This window comes from Falco punctatus (genome assembly GCF_963210335.1).
Source record: "Falco punctatus genome assembly, chromosome: 1".
Classification (NCBI taxonomy): domain Eukaryota; kingdom Metazoa; phylum Chordata; class Aves; order Falconiformes; family Falconidae; genus Falco; species Falco punctatus.
The window spans coordinates 110,576,402-110,604,000 of NC_137580.1; the positions used below are offsets into that span (position 1 = coordinate 110,576,402).

The window sequence follows — 27,599 nt, forward strand, 5'->3', positions numbered from 1 at the left end:
TCTAAGGAAGATTGCAATGTAGGTACTTTGATTACTGAGGAATTGGCTTTGATAAAACCATTTTCTTCTATCTCTTTTCCCAAAGCAGGAAGTGAACAAACAAAAGTATCAATATTAGGTGTATTTAGTTATGTAGTCGTATTTTTATGATGACTCATAATAAATTTCACTAGCAGTCTTCTAACATCCAAGTAACTTTTGCTGAGACAGGTATTTGCTTCCCAACTTGCTGAGTTTTGCACAGATGTTTGTTGCATAAAGTTGTCCAGTGCTTTTCAGTATGACCTTTGTCTTGAAGCGACAGAGGTTGTGCTGTACATTGAACCATACATTACTCACAATGTATTTTAAAACTTTCCAAGATAAAGAAAAGAAGATGGGGGTGGGATTAGTGGTACAGGATGTGGGAAGAAAAGTTTCTCAAGTGAACAGAGAATGTAAAACTGTAAAACTTGCCAAAGCTCCACTCTGAGGGTTGATTTCCTCCAGCTTAGTTTAGTTGAACAGAACTTGAGGTACATCTGAAGTTAAAGTAAAACATTACAGAAGGGCTAGCAAAAAGAATAGTATCTGCTGCTTGAAGAGAAACATTGTGATATATGGCTTTATGTACACTATTTGGGCTATAGGTTTTATACAACAGGCTTTAAATTTGAGAGTAGTTGGTTAAGCACATGTAAATATTACAGAATTTGAGTACTAGACAGTAAATGCTTTAGATAATTAACCCTGGTTTTACACACCCCTCTTAGTTTTAAGAAGGAGGGCAGTAACTTCAGCTGTGTTCCCTGCCTTCCTTTTCAAGTGGAACATAGATACCCACATTCTGAACGTTAGATACTAACATTAGGCTTCTACATAAATTTAATGTGTTTTTTCTGAGACAGATTCCCTGCAGCTGCCATTTGTATCAGTGACACAGGTGGTGAGGATCCCCTCTGAAATTCAAGTCAGTTTTATATGGGTGGCAAAATAAGGTTTAAGTCTAGAGTTGGACACCTAGGTTTCAGATACAGTGTTATTCTAAAAGGAAAACTCCAGAATGACTTGGTGATAAATATGTGGAGTGAAAGCAGTGCAGAGAGGGTGGTTTCCAGTACGGAACTGTTTTGGAAGGCCCTACACAAATCATTACCTGGACAGACGTGAATTTAAAAAAAATAGTAGTCATAAATCCATATAAACATCATTATGTTTAAGTAACACTATTAAACTAAAAAAAACCTCAGCAGTTGGATGAGCTGAAGGTTTGTTACAATTACTTTAAGTTGCAGTGACATTTTTAGCTGAGACTGCATGGTTTCACTTAAACTTTATTAAGAAAACTGGAGCTGGAATATTCCCTAGAGAGTTAGATGCAGCACTGATCTTCTGTTAAACTGTCTTTAACTTTATTGGAAACTGCCCAGCTAAGGCAGCGTTGAAGAGGTTTGTGTTGGTAAAGTTACCTCGACAGAATGACAGCCTGTGACTTTTCCTTTTGTGGAAAAGACTGTTTGTTTCAGCAGTGGTTTTTGGAAGTGGGCAGATATATTTTTAAGAATTAGAATACAGTATCTGGCTATTGAAACGTGCTTTTATTATTTTGAATTGGAACCTTGCAATAAAAAGTAAGCTTCTATAGCCTTGAGGTGTAAAGAATTTGGGGTGCATTTCCAATTGCATTACGTTCTCTGCAATAATATTGAGGTTGTGCCACCTATTATTGGCAGGAGAAATGTGGAGATGGCTTTTGCTGTGTTGACTACCATAAACTTATTTTGGGAAGTCTTACGTGTTCTGTTTTTAACTCTCAGGTTATGAATGCACCATTGTATCTGATAGTGTAGTGTCTGTCTTAACTGTCTAGTGAGAGCAGCTTGTGAATGGACTTTTCTTAGGTGTTTGTAGACATCTGTCTCCTGAAGGTGTTTGGTAAGACAGTGCCTTTGGAAAAAGTTAATATACTTAATGAAGGAACTTAGGTCAGTGTAGGGAACAGGGCTGTTGACCTAAATTTACATTTGAAGGTGGGATTAAAAATATCTCCATGGTCTGTGATACTTGCTGCATAGAACTTGTGGAACAGAGGGGGAAAAAAGGTTAATTGTGGGAATGTGAGTATTCTAATCTTTATTATTATTATAGTAATAGATGTATTGCTTCTAGAAATGTTACTTGCATAATTTAAGACTATAGTTTTATTTCCTCTCAACATGCCGTCATGTTATATCTCTGTGTTGAGTAATTGGTACTTTGGTGTTGGGATTTTGTATTGAAATGGTTTATTTGTCTTCCAGACTCACAGTAAACATTGATAGTATCTTTGATTTATACTCTGCTGATTTTAGTAGTACTTCCATGTGCCTGGATCTAAATGTATAATGAACTTACTTTTACAAAGCTTTGCAGATAATTTTAAATGGCCAGCATCAGTCATTTTAATGTGTGCTGAGGAAGGAATGGAAGTAATTACCTTTCCTGTAATTCCATGCTCTGTTTTGTAGTTTCTGCATGCAAACAATAATATTTAGTGGTCTCTAGCACTAATAACTTAATCTTGAAATGTAATGTGGATTAGCAGTATCAACTTATCATCTACTATTAAACGATAAATTGACAGTTCTTTTTGAAGGCCTTGGTAGTGTTGATTGACAAGCCTTCTTCCCAACCTTCTCCTCACCTTCAGTAGGAGTTCAGTCACTTCTGTGTTTCATGGTAGCTATGTATGTGTGGCAATTTCCTATTCTTGACCACTGCCTGAAGTACACACTTGGCAGTTGTGGGTGCTCTAGGAAGCAGTGATGACTGCTGCCTGCAGTGCTCTTGGGAGTACACGTTACTCCCAAGATGTAGTCGGTCAAAGTTTCATCGCTCTGCTTGTCTTCTTTACTCAATACAGTGAGACCTATTTGCTTAGAGGCCTTCTCTGTCCTGCAACACTGCAAAACAGCAACTCTACCAGGGTTAAATTAATTCACTGCTCTTTGTTGCATCAGTTGAGTGCAAGAAATAACTGCTTTATGCAGTTCTGTCACCAGAAAGGTGGTTGCGTTTTGGTGACTTGGAGCATACGATGTTTCATGCACTTGGGAATGTAAGGTGCTACATAAAATATCTCTGGAGTACTAATACGGTCTGCAGTTAAGGTTGTCAGATTACAAATTACTTTTAATTTCTGTTAGCACAGGTAAATCTCAAAGGAAGGGCCAGTAAATTTTATGATTATGAAAGTACTTGACTGACTAAAATCACTTCATATTCTAGCCTATTACATATCACTTTTATTGGATAAATAAAATTTTCTATTAAAACAGTAATTGGAAGTTTTACGTGGCAATGGGCTGTTGTATTTTGTTTAATTAATCCTAGAAGAAACTTGCACACAAGTATAACTCAGCAAGATTGTACTTGTGTTCCTGTTGCGAAGTGCTTTTGCAGCAAGTCAGCTCAGCAGTGACAGCAGCTGGAAGGTAACGAGAGTTGTGCAAAACTGCTCTGCCCCAAAATTGCGGGGATTGCTGGTGCAGCACAGATACAGCACTGTGCCGATGTGCATCTGAGTTCACGCAGAGCCGCCTCTGCTGCTCTGCGCTATGATGTCATGCTGGGGAGAAGCTTTAAAGAATTGGATCAAGGGACACAAAATGAGTAGTTATAAATAAATGTTGGGGAAAAAAATAATTTTGCTCAAAATTTCTAGTGAAAATTATTTGGATTTTCTGTGCTGTCAGGAAACTAAACCTGGAAACGCCGGTAATGACGCAACGTTCTATTAAGTGGCTGTATATGTTGTGTATGTTTCAAGCTTCTTTTTACAGTAAGAAATAATCATGTTACTTGAAAGTCTGTTATAATATGTGTAAAGCTTTAAGCATCTGGTTAGTTAATGCTTTGTTTGCATATAAACTTTTTTGCCAAATGACCACAAACCAGATTGGATTAATGGGTGAGTAGTTCAAAAAAATTAACAGAGGGGGAGAAAAAAACCTGGTTCGTAGAGTCTGGTTTTATTAAAAGTGTGTGTGTGTGTGCACATGCATATAACAAAATAAATCAGCTTTCTTCAAAGAACTGTTGCTAGATTTTGTGTAGGGTCTAGGTTGTTGCTTTACCTTGCCAAAATAATGAAGCCAGAAGCTACCTCTTAGCAATCCCAAGCTTTTACTCTTCAAAGATGTGGTGGGGAGTTGTTCCTGTTGGCTGAAAAGTTGCTGTAGTTTCGTTGTACATAGGGGGTGTGGAGGAGACAAGGCGAAGCATCCCTCTGATTGAGAAGTTCTATTAATTTCTTGCAAGGGTTTGGAGGAAATGCTGTGGCATGAAGGTTCATTTCTTTGCAGAATCTTCGTTTTTCTTCCTGTTTCTGTAATTCAAAATGTTGCTTCAGGTTGTAAATATTGTATCTGAGAGTCTGTTTCACCTTAGCTAGGGAAAATCTTGGAGGAAAACTGGTGTGCCGAACAGTGTTTGAGCATGCATTAGAGCATCACATGTAAAGACACAAAGAAAGAAAATGACTCTGTGGACAGATGTTAATGTGAAATAGGGGAATTTAAACACCATATAAGCCAGGTAACAGTTATACCAACATTCTTCTGCCACATAATTAAAGTAAACTTGTTTTATTAAAACAAGCTATGTGATGAGAATAACTTGAGTCTGTCTTTGGCCAAATCCCTGCTAATTAATGGCACCAGTGCTGTGTGGCTCATGCTTCAGGTTTGTTTCTTAGATCCTTTGATTTTATTTTTTTTCTGTTCAAAAATACCCAGAATCTGTAACAAAATTTTAAAAGAACCATAACCTGATTTCTGTTTTCAAACACAGTTGTTAAGTGAAGACATTAGTCTGTTTCAATGTTGACTAGGATTAAAATTAGGGATGAGTATTTCAGCGTGATTTACTTTTAAGGAGTAATTTTTTTTTGATGAATGAATTAATTGAAATGTAGAAGTTTTAAAGAGAGTGCTGGATTAAGCTCTCAAGTGTTCTGTTTTATTTTGGCTAACAAAAAGCTTGACAAGCTTTTGGCCATGTCAGCGTTGTTTCTGTCTAGCTTGTTATATCAGGGTAAGGAAAATGCCTTACTATAAATACAGTGAAACAGCTTTCATGTACAGCATCATTTCTTTTGGCTTCTAGGTGGTAAATAGGTCTTTCTGCACTATGTATTAACTTACATGTGATCCAGGTCATGGTGTGTTACTCTCTGCAACTTGATTTTTGACAAAGGACTTGTTTTGTTCAGTGAGATACTTCCCTTCTTAAACACTTCATTAGAAAGTTGCCTTATGCTTGTAAAACCTGAAAGCAGTCTCTGCTTTTCAGGAAGCTCATGTGCAAGTATAAATGGGATGTCATGAAACTTTTCACATTTACGGATTGTGAACAAGTTTGAACAGATTTTAGCTGGCAAGAATATTTTGACTCTGCAGGATAATCTTAGGTGAAGAAATACATTTAGTCCAAAGTTTAGCTGTAGTATTCCTGTCAAATTCATGCTTTGCTGTACTGTCTTATGAGCATGTAAGTGGTGATTAAATATATTTTCTTGTATACAGAAAGGTAGACTGGTTGCTAGATGAAACTACTTGAAGCATGCTGCTGGAGCTGCTCTTAATAATATTCATCACTTTTGGCTATAGATCATTTCTCTGGCTTACACGCAATGTAAAATTGATCATAAAGCAAGCTTATTTTCCTTTTGTGTGACAATAATGGTGTTTAATTTAGAAAAAATTGTAATATGCTATTGTAGTCAGAGAAAACTTAGGCAGTGAACTGTTAAAATCATTGATGGTAACCTTAGGTCTACTTCACTTCCCTCTTTTGGGGAAAGTTCGATTATCAGATCTCATTTTGTAGTAGTCAGATTTTCCACTATTTAGGTGAAATCATGCATTTAATTTCTTCTTATCTTTTTATTGGGAAGGGAAATTAAGGCATATAGGATTTCGAGAGTCCTTAAGGTAAGGTATTAGATTTCTATGTCATCTTTACTGACCAAATTTTTTTTTTCATTCTCCTCACTCAACAGTTACAGACATAGAGCTAAAGCGACTGAAAGATGCTTTCAAGCGAACTTGTGGACTCTCATATTATATGACTCAACAGTGCTTCATCAGGGAAGTTCTTGGTGATGGAGTCCCTCCAAAAGTTGCTGAGGTAATCTATAAACTTGGTTTTCTGGGGAGGCATACGTGGTTGATAATGTACACCTATAGATGTGCACACACAAATATGGCTCTACAGATACATGATATGATTTAATTTCCCTTTTGCCTGCAATATCACAATGTACATTATCTACCTGAAGATAATATTCCAGAATTGGATCATGGGTTGTCAGTGATGTGTGCTTGACTGAGCTACTGATTCTGTCCCAACTAATAAGTGGCAGATGACTTTGAATAAGCCTGAAGGTCCAGATGTAGATTTGGGGAGGTGAAATGGGAAATTTTAACACTCTATATAGCCATTATAATGGAGGATTTTATTTACTCTGGAGTTACACTTGCTGTTGGTTTCTCTGAGATTCCATTGGCTTTTACTTTGTTTTCTAAAGTGCATATTAATCTTTACAAGCTCTTAACAATGATTTCATGTATAATAAATGTATAAATGAACTGAAGAATACCCAGGATCAAAATATGCTACATGGATATAAATTCTGTATGCATATAGATATAAAAAAATAGTAATAACATCCTGTACATATTAATGTTTGAAAGATTATTTTCTTTCATAGTGTTGCTTCTGTCTTGACAGAGAAATTAAATTATTGTTGGTAGAGAGGAAAAAGATTAGCCAAACCTTTCAAATGATATCTTGCTCCATGTCATTTCTAATCACAGCTTCTATTTCTGGTGTCTTCAGTGTTATTGACCTCACAGGCAGCATAAAAGTCTTCTAGTATTGTTTAGATAATGTGAATAGTGAAGTGTGCATTGCCAAATGTTTTAACGCTGTGGTAGAATTACTTTTTTTCTAAGCTTAACCATTTCTCCATTCTTTTGTCTTGTTTTTTCTAAGTGTTGCCAAAGAGGGGGATATAGTTAACAGTTTGATTTTATTTTTTCCTTTTTAATGTGGGTATTCAAGCACTTAACAGGAAAAATTGCAATGTGTGTTAGTGCTATCTAATTAAAGTATATGATCTGCCCGTAGCTTAAAACAGGTCTTCAGTATTCATTTCTGTATGTGTCGTCTGGATGCTTTGACTGTTAGTAGCCCATAAAACGAAACAAAAAATGTATCCCAAACCATATACAGTTGGTTTGAAATAATATAATATGTTAAGAATTTTACATTGTGAGTTAACTTGTACTTTTTTTTTATCCCTTTTATACCAGTCTTAAGGATCAAATTACTGATTTGCATGAAGTCAACTTTTGGTGACAAATAGAGACTCTGGGTTTTCAAACGTCTGCTGGCTACCTTCTGCTTAATTTTTTTAAAATCTCCCCTTAAAGACACGATTTTAGTGATGACTATCTCTTTTAACGCTCATTATAGTTATACTGCAGTTCTTGGTTTGCTGGTGGTGAAATAAAATTAATGGAAGAATTATAATTGCTTTTTGCTGTCGATGTGCCCATTTTGATGACATCGCAGAATTCTGGTACAAATTACTGTGTACTTACACTATTCATATTTAGGCAATGCAGTAGTCATATCTGTGAGCGTGAACGCTGTAAATTTGGATTTGATCCTGCTCATACTGTTGAGAGATGCGTTTTAATTCCTGGCTTGGGGATGTGGAAAGGCAGGCAAAGTCATCAGGCAGCTTAAAGCCTTGCTCTGAGTTTTCAGCCTTTCAATCATTAAAACTGATCATTTTGAGCCTCAGATTGCTGGGCTGTCTTCTCTGCATGTTTTGAATAATAGTTTTTCATATCTGAGTAGTGATAGGCCTTCAGGAATTCATTAAATTAAAAACACAGAGTTTTAAAGCAGGGACATAAACTAGAGAATTGAAGCCAGTGGAACTTTGGTCAAACAATTTGCATGATTGTCATGCACACAAAATATTTTTTAAATGTTCAGGACAGTAATGTTCTGAAAGGATCTCTTGGAAAAATGGAGTTGAAGATATTAATAAAATGAAACTGAGATGTGCTGTCTTTGCGTTGTTTTAACTGCAGGAAAGCTGGTCTAGTGGAGAATGTATGAACACGGGAATTATTTTTAAATCTAAGGAAATAATGCAATTACCGTATGCAGTTGTAGGCACCTTAATATAAAAAATATTGTCCACAGGAGGTGATAATATTTCAAGAAAGCATTTTTAGTAGCTTTGTATTTTAGACTGAGGAGGAGAAGAATGTTGAGAAAGGACCTCCTACCTTTGGCCTGTGCAGTCATTTCAATGACTGATTAGTTTATACCTTTTATATATACCTACATATATTATAATTGTGAGACAGCTTATACACAGCATTCTGTGATACTTACTAAGTAGTTAAATGTCAGTGCATCTTTTTCTCCAAATGTGACCTAATTGGTTAACAAGCTGCAGTCTAAGTAATGCAAAGAGAAGAGGGATGATGCTAGCAGGGACACGAAGGACACATTGAAGAGGCTGCCAATAGAACAAGAACACAGACTTCTCAAGGGCTGAGAGAGAAGAGGGGTCATAAGAATAAAATCAGGAAAGAATTCAGGACATTTTATATGCTGTAGAGAAAGGAGTCAAAATATAATGCCTTGAGCATCCTCTCCTGCTCTTCCAGCAGGCTTACTTCTAGCGTGTATGGGCACAGGGCCAGGGATTTGGACCTCAAGGGGACAGTTTGTATAGACTGTTTTTAACAGAAGAGGAACCAGATTGTTATACCTTCAGTTATCCATTAAACACAACATATCAGACTGAAATTTTATTTAAAAAAAAAGAAAAAGAAGATTGTGTACCATATTATTATACTAAATTGTACATGCGGAAATGAAAATTGCTATCATACTGTCTGGGTGTGGCTATTTTAAGTAAAGGTGTAACCATATTAAGTAATTTTGGACAATACAAAATTGCATCATAGTTTGATGGTGCATCTTATTAGAAGAAGTTTTCCAAATAGCACATTAAGGTGAAAAACTGTGCAGCTCCTTCCTTAGAAATGCAAACTAATCTCCCTTATATACTGTGATATAACTATTCAGTGTTCATAAACTCTTCCCAAAGAATGATTAAGCAGCTAAATTCAAAGTAGTGCTAGATGCCTATGGCCGCAATTACATAACCTATGTTAAATACTAATACATTGGACATTATCCATAGAATTCCCTTTCTGTGTTTGTATCATGATCAGTCAATGTGTTATGTTCAAATAATGTATAAATGTAATATTTGGTATTCAGCTGGTGTCATAACTGAGATGTACAGAGTTCAACAGAAGCAAGTGGAAAAACTCAGAAATGGGTATGAGTTACAAATATGCTTTCAGATTGATGGAGAGAAGATACAGCTTTATTTGAGTTGGTTTATGAAATAGCTGTTAGAAAAGTCTCAAAGCATAGAAGGGCTAAATGTGAGTGGTGGAGAATAAAGGGTAAGGAAAAGTTACTATTTTATTAGAATTTATAAAAGAAAAAACAGTGATTTCTCATTTGTTCAATTTGGGTTTTTTTGGTCTTGCAAGTCTTGTTAATCTGAAATGTAAGAATTCCCTTATGTTTTGTGCTCTTCATGGTTTTTATTTTTTGTCAAAATTAGTTATATTAAGACTTCAGCTATAGTGGGTGGCAGAGATAACTGCATAGTTTTAAAAAAGTAATGATTCCAATGTAATATAAAGGTAAATTGCTTACATATGTGGTGTAGCCTTGAAGGCATCTTGTGAAATCAGAATGATTAGATGTAGAAAGTGTGGGATTCAGATCTCTGCCATGACATTGTCCATGAAGCATATACAATCATTGTGGCAAATAGAGCACAAATTTAGTTTTAATAATTTAGCCCTTGAAGCATTGGTAAATGTATTAAACTTCAGTAATAGAAGAGGATGATCTGAGCACCCTATGGGAAGTTAATGTATTTAGGTAGCACTGTGTCTTACAGTGGAATGAAACTGCAGGTTCTACATAATTTTTCTGCAGAATTAGATCATTCTGTATTATCGGCCTCATTTACGTTTACTTGCCTTCAGACTTCTTTTAATACTCTTAAGTGGATAGCAATGAAAAGTGATAGCTTGATGGGTGGGCAAGGAAGGGATTTATGGAAGGTAACATACAGAGAACTATATTGAGGTAAGTGTCTTCGGGGAATCTGCTTCAGTGTTATGTCTGGTAATAATTGTGATAGAGGTGAACAAAATTTTAGAATTTTTTACTACTTTGGTGCTTGATGCTTCTTCGGAGGTTGTCTAGAACGCCTTCTGCAAATGAATTCTGCTAGTCTGCTTCCTATTGCTGGAAAGGCACCTTGTTATACCCAAAACATAAAAGGCAGTTGCAGTAGGAAATTAATGTAGTTAGTCTGTGTTAGGTATTTCCTTCTCTTCTTTTTGCCACTACAGCACTGAATGGCTTAGCCAGATCTATCCTGTGCCCTTGCCAGGCCCACTGCTGGTTTTATTTGGTCACTCCCAGTCCTGGCTTAATTTTGACTTGAGGTGGAAGCCACACCTGAGATACCAAGAGCAGTGACTCATTCCTGTGGCTCTGGTATTCAGCTTTCTTCATCTTCCCTTCTCTTGTGCTTGAGGATTCTGGCTGCTGCACTGTGATTGCTGTTACTGGAGGGCAAAGAGGGGATAGAAAGAGGGATTTTAGTTGCAGTAACTTTCTTCTTGTTTCACTTAACCTTGTGAACCTCTTGTTGAATCCCAGCTCGTTTCAGCTGAGGAACTTGAGGAAACACAGATCTGTCCGAGCTTTGTCACTGGACATTTCTGAAGCTCTTTTTTGAGCCCTACAACATTATACTCAAGAGATTCAAAGGAGTCATATGCCAGCCTCTGCAGATGTGGAAGTTATTAGGCATATAATATATTTGTTGGGAATTTTCAGCTGATTTCTTCTGCCTTTTTTTAATAGGAAAAACTACAGATTCAGAGCTGCCTAGTGATTTTATTGCACCCGCTTACAGAGGTTTCCTCTAACTGCTGTCAGTTTGTTTCCATCTTTACTCAGATCTGTCTCTGAAAAGTGTCAGATTACTGTCAGTTTGTGATTTACGAGTAATTTAGTATGAAACATTATTGAAAGTGATTAAACTGCTAAGGAAGCTAAATTTTCATTTTTAATAACAAATAGTGGTCAGCAGATGATCTCAAAAGCTGTTCTTTTTAACAGTGCGGTAAGATTTTACTTTCTCTTACGTCTTTTTCCAGTGTTCAGCTATTTGTTTTAAGGTAAATAAACCTTTTTGGCAACAAATTTTGCTACATGTTTCTTTATCGGTATAAAAGACACAGATTCTTTTGAAGTGCTTTACTGATTTTTTAGCTTACAGTTAGAATAACAAATATTGACAGCTGTTAGTTCATTGGTGAACAATTTCCTGACATATAGATCTGCATCAGTGTGATAAATTTTTTTCCGGTCTTATTTTGGGAGACACGCATTCACATTTTGCAAAGGGATTTCAGCCTGTTGAGAAGTGGATTCCTCCTTATTACACTTTGTTGTAGTGTTGTGCTCTGTGACTCCTTTGAAGGGCACAACTGATAACAGACTGCACTTGATTACACATGGTAGTGTATAGAAGTTCTCTTGTAATATTTGAAATGTCATTTATGTAGTTATTTTGTACCAGTTTCAGTCAACTTAATCCTGGCTACTTATTCTCACCTTGAGGTCACCTAATTTGGGCTAGATTAACGAAACCTGATAACAGAAATGGTTAGTTCAGACCCAGGTTGGCTCCCTTGATTTCATTCATAGTTGTGCTGCATGAATGTTTGTTTGTAGATGTTTATAAATGTAGATGTTGGAAGTGGAGTGTGGGTGGGAATGAGTGGCTGGGGGCAGGGGAAAAGCTAGCAGTGGTTTAAAACAGCAGTTAAATTACAGTGTTGAGAGAGACAGAAGATGGAAGTACATTAAAGAAAATTAACTGTAGGCAGTAGGTGTCTGCAAAGAGGTAAAATTCTAATTGTACTTTAATGTAGTTTTGATTTATATTTTTAAATCTGGTTTAGAATTATTCCCGTGTTTTTTTCAAAGAGAAATTTATTAACTAGAGTGTTCACTGGATACATCCAGTAGGTTTATGATCCTATTTCTGCCGTTTGCGGGAGTTCCTCATACAGTGGTAGATTTTGTGCTGTAACGACTTTTAAACTTAAAAACTGAAGTCTTAATTGATATGAGATTTTCTACACCCCTGTAGTGATTTTGTTTTATGATGGTTTAAAAGTAGATTGTTTTGATGTGTTTAAAACTGTAACTTGTTAGGTAGATTCACAGGATGTCACACACTTAAGATAATGTTAGTAACATGCACTTTTTCCAGCACTGCTAATAGTCTAGAAGACAAGTGTCACTCCAGTTGCACATACCATCTCTCACTGTTGCCTTCTAATCATCTGTGAATGTAAATGTTTCCTGATGGTTATGGTGGAAGCTTAAAAAAAAATAAATAGTGTGTTAATTCTGCAGATGGGTGGATTTTTGCCTGTGGGGGCTGCAATGTGTCATGGCTTCTTTGGTAGGCTTGCAAAAAACCCCTAAAGTTTATTATGCAAGCGTTTGTAGTTTCAAAGGGAAAAAAAACACAACAGAGCTTAAGAGGTCAAAAGAAGTTAAAAATATTGCTTTAGCTGTTTAGGATTGTGTCTGATTGTAGTTCATATATCTAAAAACAGATGGTAGGGGGAAAGAGATAGAGGGTGGTAGTTAAGATCTGTGGGGTTTCATCCCATGGCTTACTAATGCTTCACTTTGCTTTGTGGGTGATACACAAAATAGTGAATCCAGCCACAATAATTCTGAAGCTCTGTTGACCTCTGAAGTCTGCTGCTGTTGCTATTTGGCTAAATTCTCCTATAAAGATTATACTCAAGGCTTTACTGGAGAAAAATTAAAAAGCAGTGCATAACTGTGTGTGCATGTCCTGGTTTTAATATTGTTTATTTAGAACATAATTCAGATGCAAGCAAAGAAAATACAATTTAAAATGTGCATAACACTTTTCTTAATAGAAGTTGATCTCTGTTCCTTTATTTTTCCCCCTGAAAAAGTTATATAAAACCCAAGTTCAGCAAATAAGTCTGCTATCCAAACTGTGATCAGTGACAAATCACTTCGTTCTGGTCTTCCACTGTAATAGCTCCCCATCAGCTAGACTTAATGCTTTCCCTTTATGGTTAGGTGCTCACTGTGATACGTATAAGAAAATCAAATTATAAGACAAAGACATTGAAATAATTCTTCAGTGTAAGAATAATTGATACGTTCTAACTGCTTTAAATTCTACTACCTAATGCAGATTTCTGTCTTGTGGTACTGTTAGACTACTGGTGCTTGTAGGAATAGATTTGGGATTGCAGGAGTCTGTGTTTGAAGAGCAATACAGCATACGTATTTTCACTTGTGCTCTGTAGTATTGGAAGCAAGATGAAGTAATATATTGGAATAAGTGAGCTGGTAATTCTTGTTTACTAAAAGTAGTTGCTGTTTGTCCTAAAATGATTTACTTCCTTCTTATCTCATATATCACTGTTGAATCACTGTTAAAATGCTGTTGAGTGAGTTAAGCTGAAGTGTGCAGAAAGGTAAATACTTCATCCCTTCCGCTGACTGTGTTGGTGCTGGCAGCTACTCTGGTGTGGATCTTTGAGTAACTTCTGACTAGAAGGCTTGATGTCTATTCCTTTCTATTGGAAGAAAGATTTAAATGCTATTGTTAAAGTGGGGTACTAAACTGGAAAGGTCATTCTAGCAACAGTTGTGAAGTTAAGATAGTAAGTTACAGCTGACTGAAAGTTTTGGGGTTTTTTGTCTGTCACATCTTTTTGAAGCAGTAGTTTTTGATGGCTTAACTGGAAGTGCATCTCCTGGGACTGGGTAATGAAACACTTGATACTCCAACAACATCTTGATGGTTTTGAGACTATCCAGAGGAGATTTCATCTTTATTATCTTGATAAAGTAGTCTGAGGAAATAACACCAGTGAGCAAGCAAGAAGCTCTCTTCATTGGAGGATTCTAACTTTTTTTTTTTAAAATGTATTGCTGTTCATTAAAAGTACCTGTTTTTCCCTAAATAAAAGATCCTGGCAAGGTTATTTTATCGGTACTGGAAATGCTACAAAGTGTAACAGAATTAATATTAGAACTGTGTTTAGCTGAATGTGAGGTGAGTGTAAAAAACAAGTAAGACAGACCCTCTGTATAAGTTGTTGCTTTAGTTCTGACATCTCTGTTCTCCCTGTTAACTTTCTGGTTAACTTTTCTATTTTATTCTTCTAAGGTTATCTACTGTTCATTTGGAGGAATATCCAAGGGGCTGCACTTCAATAACTTGATAGTTGGATTAGTTCTTCTTACAAGAGGCAGAGAGGAAGAGAAAGCAAAATGTAAGCAATGTAACTTACAACAGTAACAACGGGATACTCAATAGTGAGTGTAAAATACACTTATATAAAGCGAACAAATTGTGGTATACTAAGTCCCTATATTTATATGTAAAATACATTTGCCAATAAAGGTAGAAATATTTTTAGACATTTTTAAGCTGTATATTTTGAAATTCAGTGCATTTTTGTTTTCTGTACTCACCAAAATGAAATATTTGGTAAGTCATCATGAATGTAAATGTTAGGATCCTACAGAAAGACTGTTGATCGCTGTATGTGGGCAGAGGAAGGAGAACAGCACTGATATTTTTCAAAACAAATGAAAGCATCTGCCTACTGACTTCTGTTGTTTTGTCTTCTTTCTTAATCTGACTTGATAGTATTTATTTTCCTTTTGTTTAGTGGACAATGCTAAAAGAAAAAGGAGCTATTTCTTAACCTAAACTTTGTTGAGCTATATTGAAATTGAATCAACCTAAGTTTTTAGTCCTTTAGTTGTTGCACTAGAATGCCTTTGGCATTCTCAGCCAGTTATAAACAAAATCTTTGAAAAATGTAAGTACTGTAATTGCTTAAACATATCTCTACTTTCTCAGACATTTTCAGTCTCTTTTCTAATGAATCTGGGAGTTATGTTGTCCGTGAAGAGATGGAGAAGATGCTGCACGTGGTTGATGGGAAGGTCCCAGAGTCACTCAAGAAATGTTTCTCTGAGGTATTTCATACAGGTTTTATCCGACTACGTTTACAAAAAAAGTGAAAATTAAATTGAGTAGTTTGGGGTTTTTTTCTCTGATGTATACATGCTCATGCATGTACGGGAACAAACTGACCTTGTTAAATTGGGTAAAAGCTCATAGTTTTTTATGTTGTAATAGTGCATGTAGTTTGTATTGATGTGAATAGCAGCTTGGTATATAAATGTAGGCATTCTCCATGGTACTGTACTTACTGTGCTAGTTTAAAAGAATAATTTCCCAAGGGTAATCATGTTATCAAGTAAATTTAAATACTAATATTGCTAGTGGAAATTTATTCATTAGTGTGAACGTTTTATTGCAATTGGGGAAGAAATCTAGAACACAGACCTGAGAAGGGAAAGAAAATCTGCATCCTGGATTTAAAAATGCCTGCCAGCAGTGGTTGCTTAAAAATAATAGTTTTATAGTATTACTTTTGTCTCACTGCCTGCCAGGAGCTACAACATTTATTTATGCTTCAGGTGCTTTGAGAGATGTAATCTTTATGAAGCTTGCTGAAATCCTCCTCTAAAACAGGCTATTGCTACTTCTAAGTATTCACAGGTACTTCTTTGGCACTACTGATCCTGATGAATTATCAGGTTGTGCTTTGGTCACTTCATTTGTTACCAGAGGACTATACATCAGCAAAATCTACTCATTATTATACATTCCACTGAAAAACTGATTGACTAGAATCTTTATGTGTGGATATCAAATTACCTGATTACCTTCAATGTTATTGTACTTCATTGAAGATAACTTTGGTTGTGGCCATTGGCTGAGGCAGACTCATTTAATCTGGCAGCGGTATCGTGTTGGCTTTGTAGGCTATGATTACATTCTTCGTTCTTGGCTGAAATCATAAATCATATGTATACCGCAGTCCAGTTTCTGGAGCTGACCCCCTTCAGTATTTCCTATTTATAATTTCCCATCAATATGATGTGATGAATTGTACCCTAAAATTTAATTGCACACTGTCCAAGAAATCCAGAAATACTTTATGAAGACTCGCAGGAAGAGAAGTATCAATCTGGCTTCGTACCATTTTTCCTGTTCAAGAAAATGCTGTATATTGATTTTTCTTTTAAATGAAAATTGTGTAATAACCCACTCAGCAGGATTTACTGGCCTGTTAATCATACTAGGTCATTGCTGGAGAGTGAGAAAGTTTAATGTTCCTGCTGTGGGCCTTCCTTCCTGCCGTATGGTGGATGAGTTTATGCTTTCAAGGATGATGTTTATAGGTACTTCTGTTCTTCAGAATTACTGCATGTAGTCATCTAGAAATATAAGATTTAAAATCTGAGTTTTCCTCGCTGTTGTTTCTGAAATACAGGAAACAAATTCAGTGATACCTATATTGCTGGGGTTGCTCAAGTTCCATCATGGCTCAGCTATAAACATTGCTTGTTTCAAATGCTTTTTAGCCCCTGTCCAAAGTTTTCCTCTCCCTCTTCTTCCTTGTCGTTCCTGTAATCAATTGGAATGATGCAGAGTCACAGTGAAACATGGCATGGCTCTTGCTGCATTTACAGAAAGCAGTGCAAAAACTAGAGGGAAAGTAGAGTGGAGCAGGTAGTAAGAAAATGATCTTGCCTCTGATCCAAACCGTTAGAGAAAAAACAAAACAAACCAAAACAAAAACCCCAAACCAGGAAGTGGGCTGCTTTTTTCTTCTCTGTTGATTTGGCAGTTGAGGTTTTTCTGCTTAAGCAAGTGGTTCCATTATGGGCTAAACCCTGCAAAGTCCATGTTGTTGAGTTACCCTGTTCCTGACTGTCACTCATTCTCCTGCCTTTGTGCTGGCTCAAGTATTTATATGATGCCTTGATGAACTGGATTGGGAAACTGATCTGGCTGAGAAGTAAGCCCTTTTTCTGTAGCTTCTAATCCTGTAGGTTATTTTTCAGCTAGATCTGTTTTGCCACATGACTGCACTAATGTGGTTGTGGTCACAAAAGAGAAGGGATGAAGAGTCAGAATCAGTGTTGGTAAGAGGAAGGTTAGGACTGTGTTGTCTGTCAGTCATGTGGATACAGATTAAATTGGTGATGGAATAGCAATGTCGCAGCTTGATTTCCTTGAATTACAACCACGTGGAAGTCTATGGTAGAAGTATTGGGGTGTTTCTGCATGTATGTATTGGAGAAAAATGTAACACACTTTAATCTAGGAAAGAGAGGCATAAAAAGAATGAGTATCTGGATCCTGAAATAATCCACTACAATTGGAATATGAAGCAAATGTTTTAGCAGTTATGGTAATTAACCATTTAAGCAACTTGGCAAAGGAAGTAGTGGATTTTCAGTTTTCTGCAGTTGCAGATAGTCCGTGGCAAATGCAAATTGTTAGACTATGTTAAGGTATAATTCAGTGAAGTTTAATGGTCTGTGGTATTAGGGAAGTTCGAATCATCAGTTACTTGAAACCTCTTTCACTTTGCAGACCCTTGTTTATTTTCATGGAGATTAGGATCTCCATCTAACAAGTTTGGCTACTGATGTTTGCTTTTATTTTAGTTAGTTTTGTAGGTTTTGTAGAAATTAGTCTGCTGATCCCTATGATTTCATGGCCACAGCTTGGAAACCATTCAACTAAATGCTTTAAACAGCCTCTCCATCATTTAAACTCTGTGAATCTGTGGGTTTTGTGTATTTCTGAACAGGCAGTTCCATGAGACATCCAGCAAGAGAGACTGAGTTAGGAGTGAATGTCTTGTTCACATGTACGCTCCAGAGTGGGTTTTGGTCAATAGAGGCAAAAAATTGACATGCTACTGCAGCGATTAATCATACCATTAGTTATGCAGAAATCTAATTTTTCTGCATTAAGAGTTTGTATACTTGCTCAGATATAACAGAATGTTTATGATTTTGTAGCATCTGTTCTTTGGCACATAAGTGCTTTTATCTATTGTAATAAATTTAAATTCATAATAATAGCCTCTGTTATTTTGAGTCATAATTAATTATTTTTCATCTAATCCCTTTAACCTGAGGTTCAGAGTAAATTACTTTCCAAAGGCCACATTGAGTAGGTGGTTGAAATGCAGAGAGAGATGAGGAGTCTAATTTCCTTCCCAGTGCTGTATTTCAGAATGAAATAGAAAAACAGGCATGACTCCAAAGAAAAAAAAAATATTTTAGTACTTATTTTTATAGGAGATTGTCCCAGTTCTTGTTCATACAGCTGGATGGTTCCTGTTTACTGGCACTGAGAAAGCAGAGAAAAACAGCTCACATTTTCTTACTTTTCTTGAAGGGTGAAAAGGTAAACTATGAGAAGTTCAGGGTTTGGCTGTTGCACAACAAAGATGCTTTCACGTTTTCCCGTTGGCTGCTGTCTGGAGGTGTGTATGTGACACTCACTGATGATAGTGATACCCCTACCTTCTATCAAACCCTGGCTGGAGTCACACATTGTAAGTAAATGATGCTTGTTATTATGTGCCTTTTTAAAACTGTTTTGAAATTCACAGACACAAACTATTGCCTTTCCACAGTTGTTCATTAAACCTCACTACTGTGATGAGTTATGTGGAATTTGTTCAGTGAGATAAATTTCTTCTCTGTGCTAACTCGTTCTCTGCTTTTTGTGCAGTGACATGTAAAACATTGTCATGTACAAGGACACCGCAGGTCATTATTTTTAAGAGATAACAATACTGAGATTACAGCACTTCTTTTAGTAGAAGTTTGCTACCAAGTAAATTAAGAAAAATAAAAACTAAAAAGGAAAATATCTTCTTGTTGACAAATACTAAATTTATCTAAAGTGACTTGACATTAATAGTCATTTTATATTATATTTATAGATAGAGTAGATCGTAAAACTATTGAGGGTTCTGAAAATAATGGTAGTTTCAAAAATAAGTATTACCTTTTCATCTGCTTTCTGCAGTAGAATAAGTAATATTCCTGGCATGTGATCTAGTCAGGGAACTAAATTAACTAAAGAGAAGCCTCCTCAGAATTTGCATTTAGGAATAATCTCCAAAGAACAAGTGCTTCCTCATGTCTGTATTAATGTAAAAGAAGGAGCGGCTGTTTTTTAAATTAAATGTAAAAACAAAAGGCTGATAAATTATACTTGATGTGCAAGTATAATGTAAGCGTACATTACAGTAAAGCATCTAAGGGACTTTGGTATCCCTGGAAGAAGGGTGTTTGCTATTGAGATGTCAAGTGCTTTGAGCAATCTAGTTATATTTTATGTACTCTCATAATTTTCTTTGTTGGTGTCAGCATGGCATTTAATCTCTTTAATGGGTGTTTTACTTGAATAAAGCAACATACAGATTTTTCTCTTGGTTTTAAATCTGAGCGTTAAAATTCTGTTCTGACCATCTGAAATGAAAATGCATAATAAAATTAGAAGTTTATAGGCAGGTAATTTATTTGCATTACATGACAGACTGCAGTAGACATGGAGGTTACAGAAGACCACTAAATACTCTGAGGTCTAATAGACAAGGTGGAGGAGGAGGTATGCTGCAAAAAACAACCAACCCTCTGAATTTCCTAGGCATCAGCCCTGGGAAAAATCTCTCCAGCTGTATCAAACTGAGATCTGCCATGCCTCCAACCTTGTCAAGTCTCCTTTGCCCTAAGTGTTGAAAGAAAGCTTTACCTTAAACCTCTGGATGTTACCTCAGAGCTTGCTTTGCTTTTTTTTTTTTTAATGCTTTGAAATGGAAACTTTTTCTCAACAGTTTCTACTATGCATTTTGTGAAAAATTTATTTATACTGAAACTGAGATTTATAATAAAAAAAAGCTACTGTTTTAATAGATTTTATTTCATATTTAATGTTGTTCTCGCTATTCTGTTTTTGATACATCTGTTACTGTTACCATCTGCAGCAAGGCCCTCAACTGTATTCCCAGCTGTTTTGGATGTGCAAAATAAATGATTCAAGAAAGAATGGTCTTTAGACTGAAGAGCATAATACTCTATTTTAGCCAGCCCATACCTATGTTCTTGTATCAAGAAGAAAGCCTTTCTTTTTTCAACTTTTTTGAAGAAAGAATTGGAGAAATTAAGACTGAAGTGCTATAATTAAAAACAAAATTAAGGAGACTGGATGAGAAGCATATTAGAAAAAAATGAATGGGAACAAAATCTGTTCCAATTCTTGGAAAAAAATTGTGCAGATGGTTCCATGTCATACTTGTTCCTATTGTAATAGGTGGGTTTTTTTCTTTTCATTTTGTAGAGAGTCTTTTCATCTTTTCATCTCAAATTTCTCCTACCTTTGTCTTAACAGAATCTCACTTACTTCATCAGTCTCAAAGTCAAATTGCATCAAGCATCTCAGTTTAAATGTGAGCCTTTTTGGTTGCAGGGATCTATCAACTAACCATGGTGTCTCTGCTACTATTTCAGCCTTACGATCTTTCCCGGAGCACACCTGCAGGAGTGTAGTCTGTTTTCCGTTTAATGATTATTATCCCCTTTAACTTCCAGTTGCCTCTTCAACATCTTCAACTGTACAATCTCAATTCTTGCTTAATTGCTCTTAAGTATACTGACTCCTTCATGAAGCAACTGTCTTGCTCTTTGAATTTTCATAGCAGACTCAGTGATCCTACCTCAGCATAGCCATTATCTTTGTTGAAAGTACCAGTCCTGATATCAGCTCACCGTCTTTTAGCTGTATCTTGCAATTTCTCATACTTTAAGGTCAGAAGTTAAAGCAATACTCCTGTATTTGGTTTTAATTTATGATCAAGTTGGTTTATGGTAATTTCATAACACTCTGGTGTATAGTGGCATCTGATACTGTAAACCAAATTACAGAAGGAAGTGTTTAGTCTTCTTTCTTTTCTAGGAAACTTATATGCGTGGTTGTTCTTTTCCATGTGCTGCTTCATATGGCTACATGTTCTGTTGGAGAAGTTACCAGATTTTTAAAGACTTGTGAATTATGTTTGCAGAGTTTGGGTCTCTGCTGGGTGTTTCAACACAACCTATGTTCTCGGGGGGAAAAAAATTAACTTCTGAAAAAAAATATTTTCTTTTGCTGTATATTGCATCAGACTACTGAGAAATTCAGTGTTTTCTAGTAGTTGGTGGTCTTCTCTGTTTCTTTAGTGATAGCTTACTTTTACAAGCCATTGGCTGAGTGTAATGAAGGTAGAACTGAGTGAAAATTCAAGTTTTGCATTGCTAGGATTAAAAACCTGAAATAAAATATTTGAGAATGTTTGAAGTGATTATTGAATCTTCAAGTGCATGTCAGGTCTGAGGTCAAGCTTTCAATTGTATTTCAGAAAACTACATAACTTACATGTATTTTTGACTCTGTAAAATGTTTCAAACTGCATACTGTCAACAGACTTAGTATCCTTAAGCAAATTTGGAAAGCTCATAATAAAGTTATGTTTGGACCTCTAGAAAAGATTGATTTTTACTGCATTTTTATTATTTTCAGTTAAATGTTGTAATAAGAAAACCAGAAAGTAGTTGTGCTGTGTTACAATGTCTGCAGCCCGATCCTTTTCAAATGACAGATACAGATAACTGAAATTTAAGATAGTAGGAAGATGAACTGGTGAACTAACCCGCCTCCCCCAGGTCTGGACAAATACTTTATGATGTATTCCATGATTTCCCTTGTGATTCAAGACAGTATAGGAATCTCATACAACAGATGCAGAAGTAAAGATAAATGCTTGGGCACTTGGAAGTAATTGCAGTCTAATCAGGTCAGCAAAAAGTACGAAATTCAGTACAAAAGTATTCTTAACACAGCTGAATGTGTAAACCAGTAAGAGCTGTTGTGACAGTTCCTTTTCTCTAAATGAAGGCTTGTTTTTAGTACTTCTACCTAGGATAATGGTTGCCTTTGGGGAGAAGTAGTTACTGAAATAATGTTTAGTAAACCTAGGCAAACACTGTTAGCAGAATGCAGTGAAAGAGTGAAGATTTTAAAATTTCTGCTGTAAAATGAAGACTAATTTGTGAAACTTGCTGGTGCAATTAGCAATTCCTTACCTGGCTGCAGGACTCTGGCTGGGTTGCAGCAAGCCCTCTCCGGGCTCAAGCTTCAGATCCTCCTACCAAGCCTTACCTCTGCTCAGTGGGCTTCCCGTTAAACATCCTGAATAATGTGTCAGGGACATGGAAAATTGCAGTGATAAAAATAGTGGAAGTTATTAACATTGATTTAGGAACAGACAGCGAACATTTTATTGCAAAGCATCAGTGACTCCATTTAAATTTGTTTAATGAGCCAAGCTATCAGGGAAACAAAGGAATTCTGATTTTTCATTTGTAAATAACATTTATTTTGGTATGCAGATGACTTTAATTATATTTCTCAACACATAATTAGAAAAGAAATTTTAAAGTTACAGGAAGCTGCACGCACTTACTGCTTTTAATCAAATTTTGTTCCATTTCACTTAAATCATAAATATGAATCATTTCATTTGAAAGCTACCAAAATAACTTAAGTTTCTCTTGGACTTTTGTTCTTAAAAAACAGTTTCAGGGATATGAGTCTCTCCTAAGCCTGAGTACTGACCAACTAGCAGCCATTTGGATTTTCTCAGTTTCTTAGTATGATTGGGTACCTTTCAATTTATTCTATTTTATTTTTAAACCATTGTATTGAATAACACTATGGTAAAGCATGTAAATCAAAGATAAATCCTGTCAGGGACTACTGCTAACACTAAAATTCTCTATAGGGGAATATTCCCCCAAATCATTATACATGCTTAATAATTACAAACTAAATGCCTAATCTTCTCTGGTACTCTTAAGTCCTAATGGGGTAATTCAGTAATACCACAGCTCGCAGCCACTGGAGGATGTAATTTTGTTGCCTTCCCTGGGTAGTGTGCACTCTCTTTAAGTATCAGAACAAAACTGACTCCATCCTACCTGTAAAGTAGGTCTTACTTTTTGCCAAAGTAAAATGAGCCCAGTTCAAGTCTGTTTCAGATAAGGTGCTCCATCTCAGCCTTGGGTTGCTGTCATACTGACTCCAGGTGAGACCTCATTGGTCTCCTTCACTCAGCTGGAGATGCTGATGCGGCAACATAGGTGGTGGTTGCCCTTTTTTAATGGCTGTGTCATTTTGTTGTGATGTGATGGGGCTTACATGCTCAGGTTTCCAGTCCATGGGGAGAATAATCCCATTTGTCAGAGATGTTACTGGTTTCAAACTGACAGACTCTGTAATTTGTACTCTTTTGGAGCCCAGTTTTTGTGTCACTGAGTTCTTACTAAATAGCATCTTAAATCTCCTTTGAATTGAAGAGACTCTCTTCAGTTGTCAGAAAATTTCATCAAAATGCTCCTGCTTTTTCTGACAGCTCTTACGTACCAAGATGCAGCTAAGACAGTGTGTAATCAGTACAATAATTATATTTTAGAACATAGAGTTATTGCTAATTTAGCCTAGTAAATGAGAGAAGCCCTGGATAACCAGACAGCATGGTTGAAATGGAAGAGTGATTTCTTGAAACAGTATAAAATTGAAACTGAATGTTGTGGAAGTAACCTTTTCTGGCAGAGATGGGTTTATAAACCTGTAGGGCTTTATGGTAAGCTGAAGATGTGAGTCTGTAAAAGAGAAGTGAAATGAAGTGATCACTTAACTTTGCTCATGTTAAAAGGCTGTCTGGATATTAAGTATGTGCTTGCCCTCTTCAGTTGTGGTATCCACTCTTGAAAAGCTGTCTCTTCATGATGCATGGAAGCCAACAGAAAGCAATTCTGAAGGTTATGGATTTATTAAAGGTGCCTTTAAGAGCATATTTCATTCTGTGCTATTTTTTTTTCCAAGTGTGTGAACACTTTTACTTTGAGAGGAACTGCAGTATTTAATACTACTTCTGTACATGTTCTCATGTTAAGGCACTGGTGATCTGTGTTCTGCTAGGTAAACACCTGGATAGTCGTGTCTGACACAAACAAGGATCTTGGCTGAAGTTACAATATTCCCTTCTCTGTGTGTCTCTGCTTTTTTTTCATAAGGACAAAGGAAAGATGAAAGTATTACAGCAGACCAGGCCACTAAGAAAAAGCCTCAGTGTCACTTAATCTGCATCTTGCCACTTTGTTATCCTCTTAGTTCCCAGGCTATTTTATATCTTGCAAAGCAGCTCTCAGTACCCAGGTCCCAGAGTCTTCAGTGTGTTTATTTGAAAGCGACAAACAAGTGTGCTTAGTCAGAAACCCTGTTTGGTGTTCAGTCATTTGGTCTCTGGTTCTGACTCAGCCGTTGCGCAATGAAGGGCTCCCTCGGCAGCTGGGCACTGGGTTTTGCATGGAGGATATCATGGTAAACGGTAAAACAAAGCAAGCTTCAGTTAAAATGTTGGGAATATGGTATGCTGCTTCTGCTGTGAACCAGAGAGGATTGTACCAATAGGTGGGTAGAAATGAAAGTTTTAAAATATATTGAAATGCCTAGTTAATTCTGGTCATATAAAGAGTTGTAATAAACAGTTACTGAAATGAAAACACATGTTTAATATTTTTTTTTTTAAGACAGGATTATTCATGGCTTGCTGCAATATTTAGGAAGGGTGGATATGTCATGGGAATGGCATTAAAATGAAGGATACTTTTTTTAGTGTTTTTCATTGACATGCAACCTGCCTGCCAATCACAGTGTGGCAGCTGGTTTTAAATTAACTCTTTTCAGTAGAGTTACTCAAATACGTATTTTTACTGAAAATGTTTACCTATTCTTCCTTTACAATATGAAGACTGTAGCTTGAGGTGTACTTGACGTTATCTCACTGATTATACTTGTCTAATTCTTAGAGATTGAACTAAAAAATACTAGTGATAATTTTACAGAGCCAAAAGATCCAGAAGTTTTTTCATATTTTTAATGGACAAGTGATGAGAGAGACCTAAAATAGCATATATATGGTTAAATTTCACAGGTGCATAATATTTCCATGTGACCTCAAATAATCGTGTTGTATTGAATTGACAAAAATTAATACTTACTGGCCTAGAAAGCCACTCTGTTCTGATGTTTGGGGCTATATTTTATATAAGATACGTCTTTAAAATAATCCTAATTATTTAAAATTTGAACTACTGAATGAAAGCCCAGTTCATACTTCCTGCTGTGATTTGAACAGGCATCAGGAAAGAAATTTTATACTTGGATAAAAGATTTTACCTTTCCAATGTAAACCCTCTAGAATATGGCAATTTTTTTTGTACACATTATGTTCGGATAAAAGTGCAGTCTGCTTTTATCATGCTTCATTTAAACTTCAATAACAAATATGATGATATGTATATATCATAAATCACAAGAGATTTCTTTTAACTTGGGTTTATGGAGGAATAGATGGTACATTATATATCCTGAGACTGATTTACAAGATTCTGAGCAAAGAGGTCACTCTGTAGAAATCACATTATGTAACAGCTGGCTTTTCAACGGCACAGTTAAACTTTCATGTGTGCTTAATCCAATAAATATTTCTGTATTTTGTGTAAGTGAAACTATTGCAGTGGGCTGCAATTCATTGTTACTATGAACAAAAAGTGTTCTTTTGTCACATTTTTATTTGTATTTAAACTATGTTGTGTGAGTCTAATCAGTGTGAAGAATATTATTTACTACTTTGTCAGTTTTACTTCCTAAAATGTTAGGCTCTTCTGCAGCAAGTCAGTACAGGGGACCTGCATTGGCTATGATATCAATGTAACACTTATATCGGCTCTTCTTTTGAAGATGATTATTTGAAAATTCTTTGTCTTTTAGAAGATCATGTAATTTCAACCACTGCTTGACAGAAATGCAGATAAGATGCTTTCTGATAACCTTTCTTTTCTGAGATTAATGTAATAAAGCAATAAAATTAGCACTGTAGAAGCTATCTGTGAATTACAATTTAAAAAATGGAGTACAACTAGCTTCTGCTATAGATATTTGAGAAAGGTTCTCTGGGAAAAAAAACCAATCTTTCAGTTCTTAATTACTAAAAGTAAATACTGCACCTGCCAGTGAAAGCAAGTTTCTGCAGATTTACTCTTCAGTAAAGACAATGTGACCTTCTTTATTTTTTTTAATATTCTTAGTGTGGCATCATTTCAAGAATGAAGTGCAACTAGCACATTTGTTATTCTTCCCAGTCACAAAGGTAGATTAAAAGGAAACAAAGTGATTTACATGCTCATGCTCAGGAGAGTTAGCATAATGCTTTTGTATTTGCTAATGAGAGTAATAATGTATATTTGCAGTTCTTCTAAATGACAGTACAAACTTGCCCTTTATATGCAGTTGTTTAGGTAGTATCATAGTACTGTGATTCTCTTTGTGTACTTAAGGTTCTGTCTCATAAAGCATCTTTGACCTTTCATTTCTTGTTTTTCTTTTTGTTTATTTCTGTTCTTGAAACTCCATGAATATACTTTTCCTTGTATTTCCTGTGGAATACGAGTACTCTAGTCCTAATGTCATGTATTGCGAGTTCTTTCATATCAGTACTGTAGCACCCTGATACCTTTAGAGGCAACAAGCCTGAGTGAGAGTGTATTTTGGTAGATTTTCTCTCCTCTGGTGACATGCTGACCGTTTTGGGGCAGGTACATCATTAAATCGTGAAGAGACCCCTGTGTTTCTTGGAACATGCCAAATGCAGTTCTACGTCGCTTGGCTGTTCTGCTTAGGATCATGAAGCTGCTGACATCTGTGGCAGTCCTAAGCACCTATGACATTTCTGTAGGCTGATCTTCAAAGACATAACTACTGCATTTCTCCTTCTTGATTTCTAGTAGAATAATTTTCCTTTATATGTTTAGATTCCTGCTTCCTTATGTATTGAGGACAGACTTTTTAGTAGGGCCTGTAGTGATAAGACATGGGGTAATGGTTTTAAACTAGAGGAGGATAGATTCAGAAATTTTTTGTGCTGAGGGTGGTGAGACATTGGCACAGGTTACTCAGAGAGGTGGTGGGTGCCCCATCTGTGGAAACATCCAAGGCCAGGCTGGACGGGGCTCTGAGCAACCTGGTCCTGCTGAAGATGTCCCTGTTCGCTGCCAGGGGGTGTGGGGTGGTGTGGGACTAGGTGGCCTCTTTAAGGGGCCCATTCCAACTCCACCATTCTGATTACAACACGACCCAGAGCCAGGAGATGGTAAAGCAGACAAGGGAATCGATTCATCTAGGAAGGAGGAGGAGAGGAGAAAGGAATACAGTTCGGTTTTCCTTCTGGACCAGCTCTCTTATCTCACTATGTAAGTGCACGACAGCTGATAATGGTGCAAGCCAGGATGCTGCGGCAGGTGCCTGGGGTTAAGGGGGAAGGTAAACTTTCTCCGCACAGCCTGAAGTTACATTAGCTTCATGCGACCCTAGGACGCCT

The 27,599-nt window shown here is 36.3% G+C and overlaps 1 protein-coding gene across 7 annotated transcripts in view; it reads left to right on the forward strand.

Annotated features, from left to right (window-relative positions):
- USP32 (ubiquitin specific peptidase 32) overlaps positions 1–27,599 on the forward strand; it is a 93,020-nt gene that overhangs the window by 28,812 nt on the left and 36,609 nt on the right. For 6 of the 7 annotated variants that reach the window (XM_080382413.1, XM_080382414.1, XM_080382411.1 and 3 more), the window contains 4 exons: positions 6,020–6,147; positions 14,396–14,501; positions 15,098–15,216; positions 18,509–18,668. In XM_080382413.1, coding sequence (XP_080238539.1) covers positions 6,085–6,147; positions 14,396–14,501; positions 15,098–15,216; positions 18,509–18,668 — 448 coding nt within the window. In that variant the 5' untranslated portion in view covers positions 6,020–6,084. Of the gene's footprint in view, positions 1–6,019; positions 6,148–14,395; positions 14,502–15,097; positions 15,217–18,508; positions 18,669–20,713; positions 24,632–27,599 lie in introns of those variants that run through there. The other variant, XM_080382417.1, reaches the window with a different exon arrangement.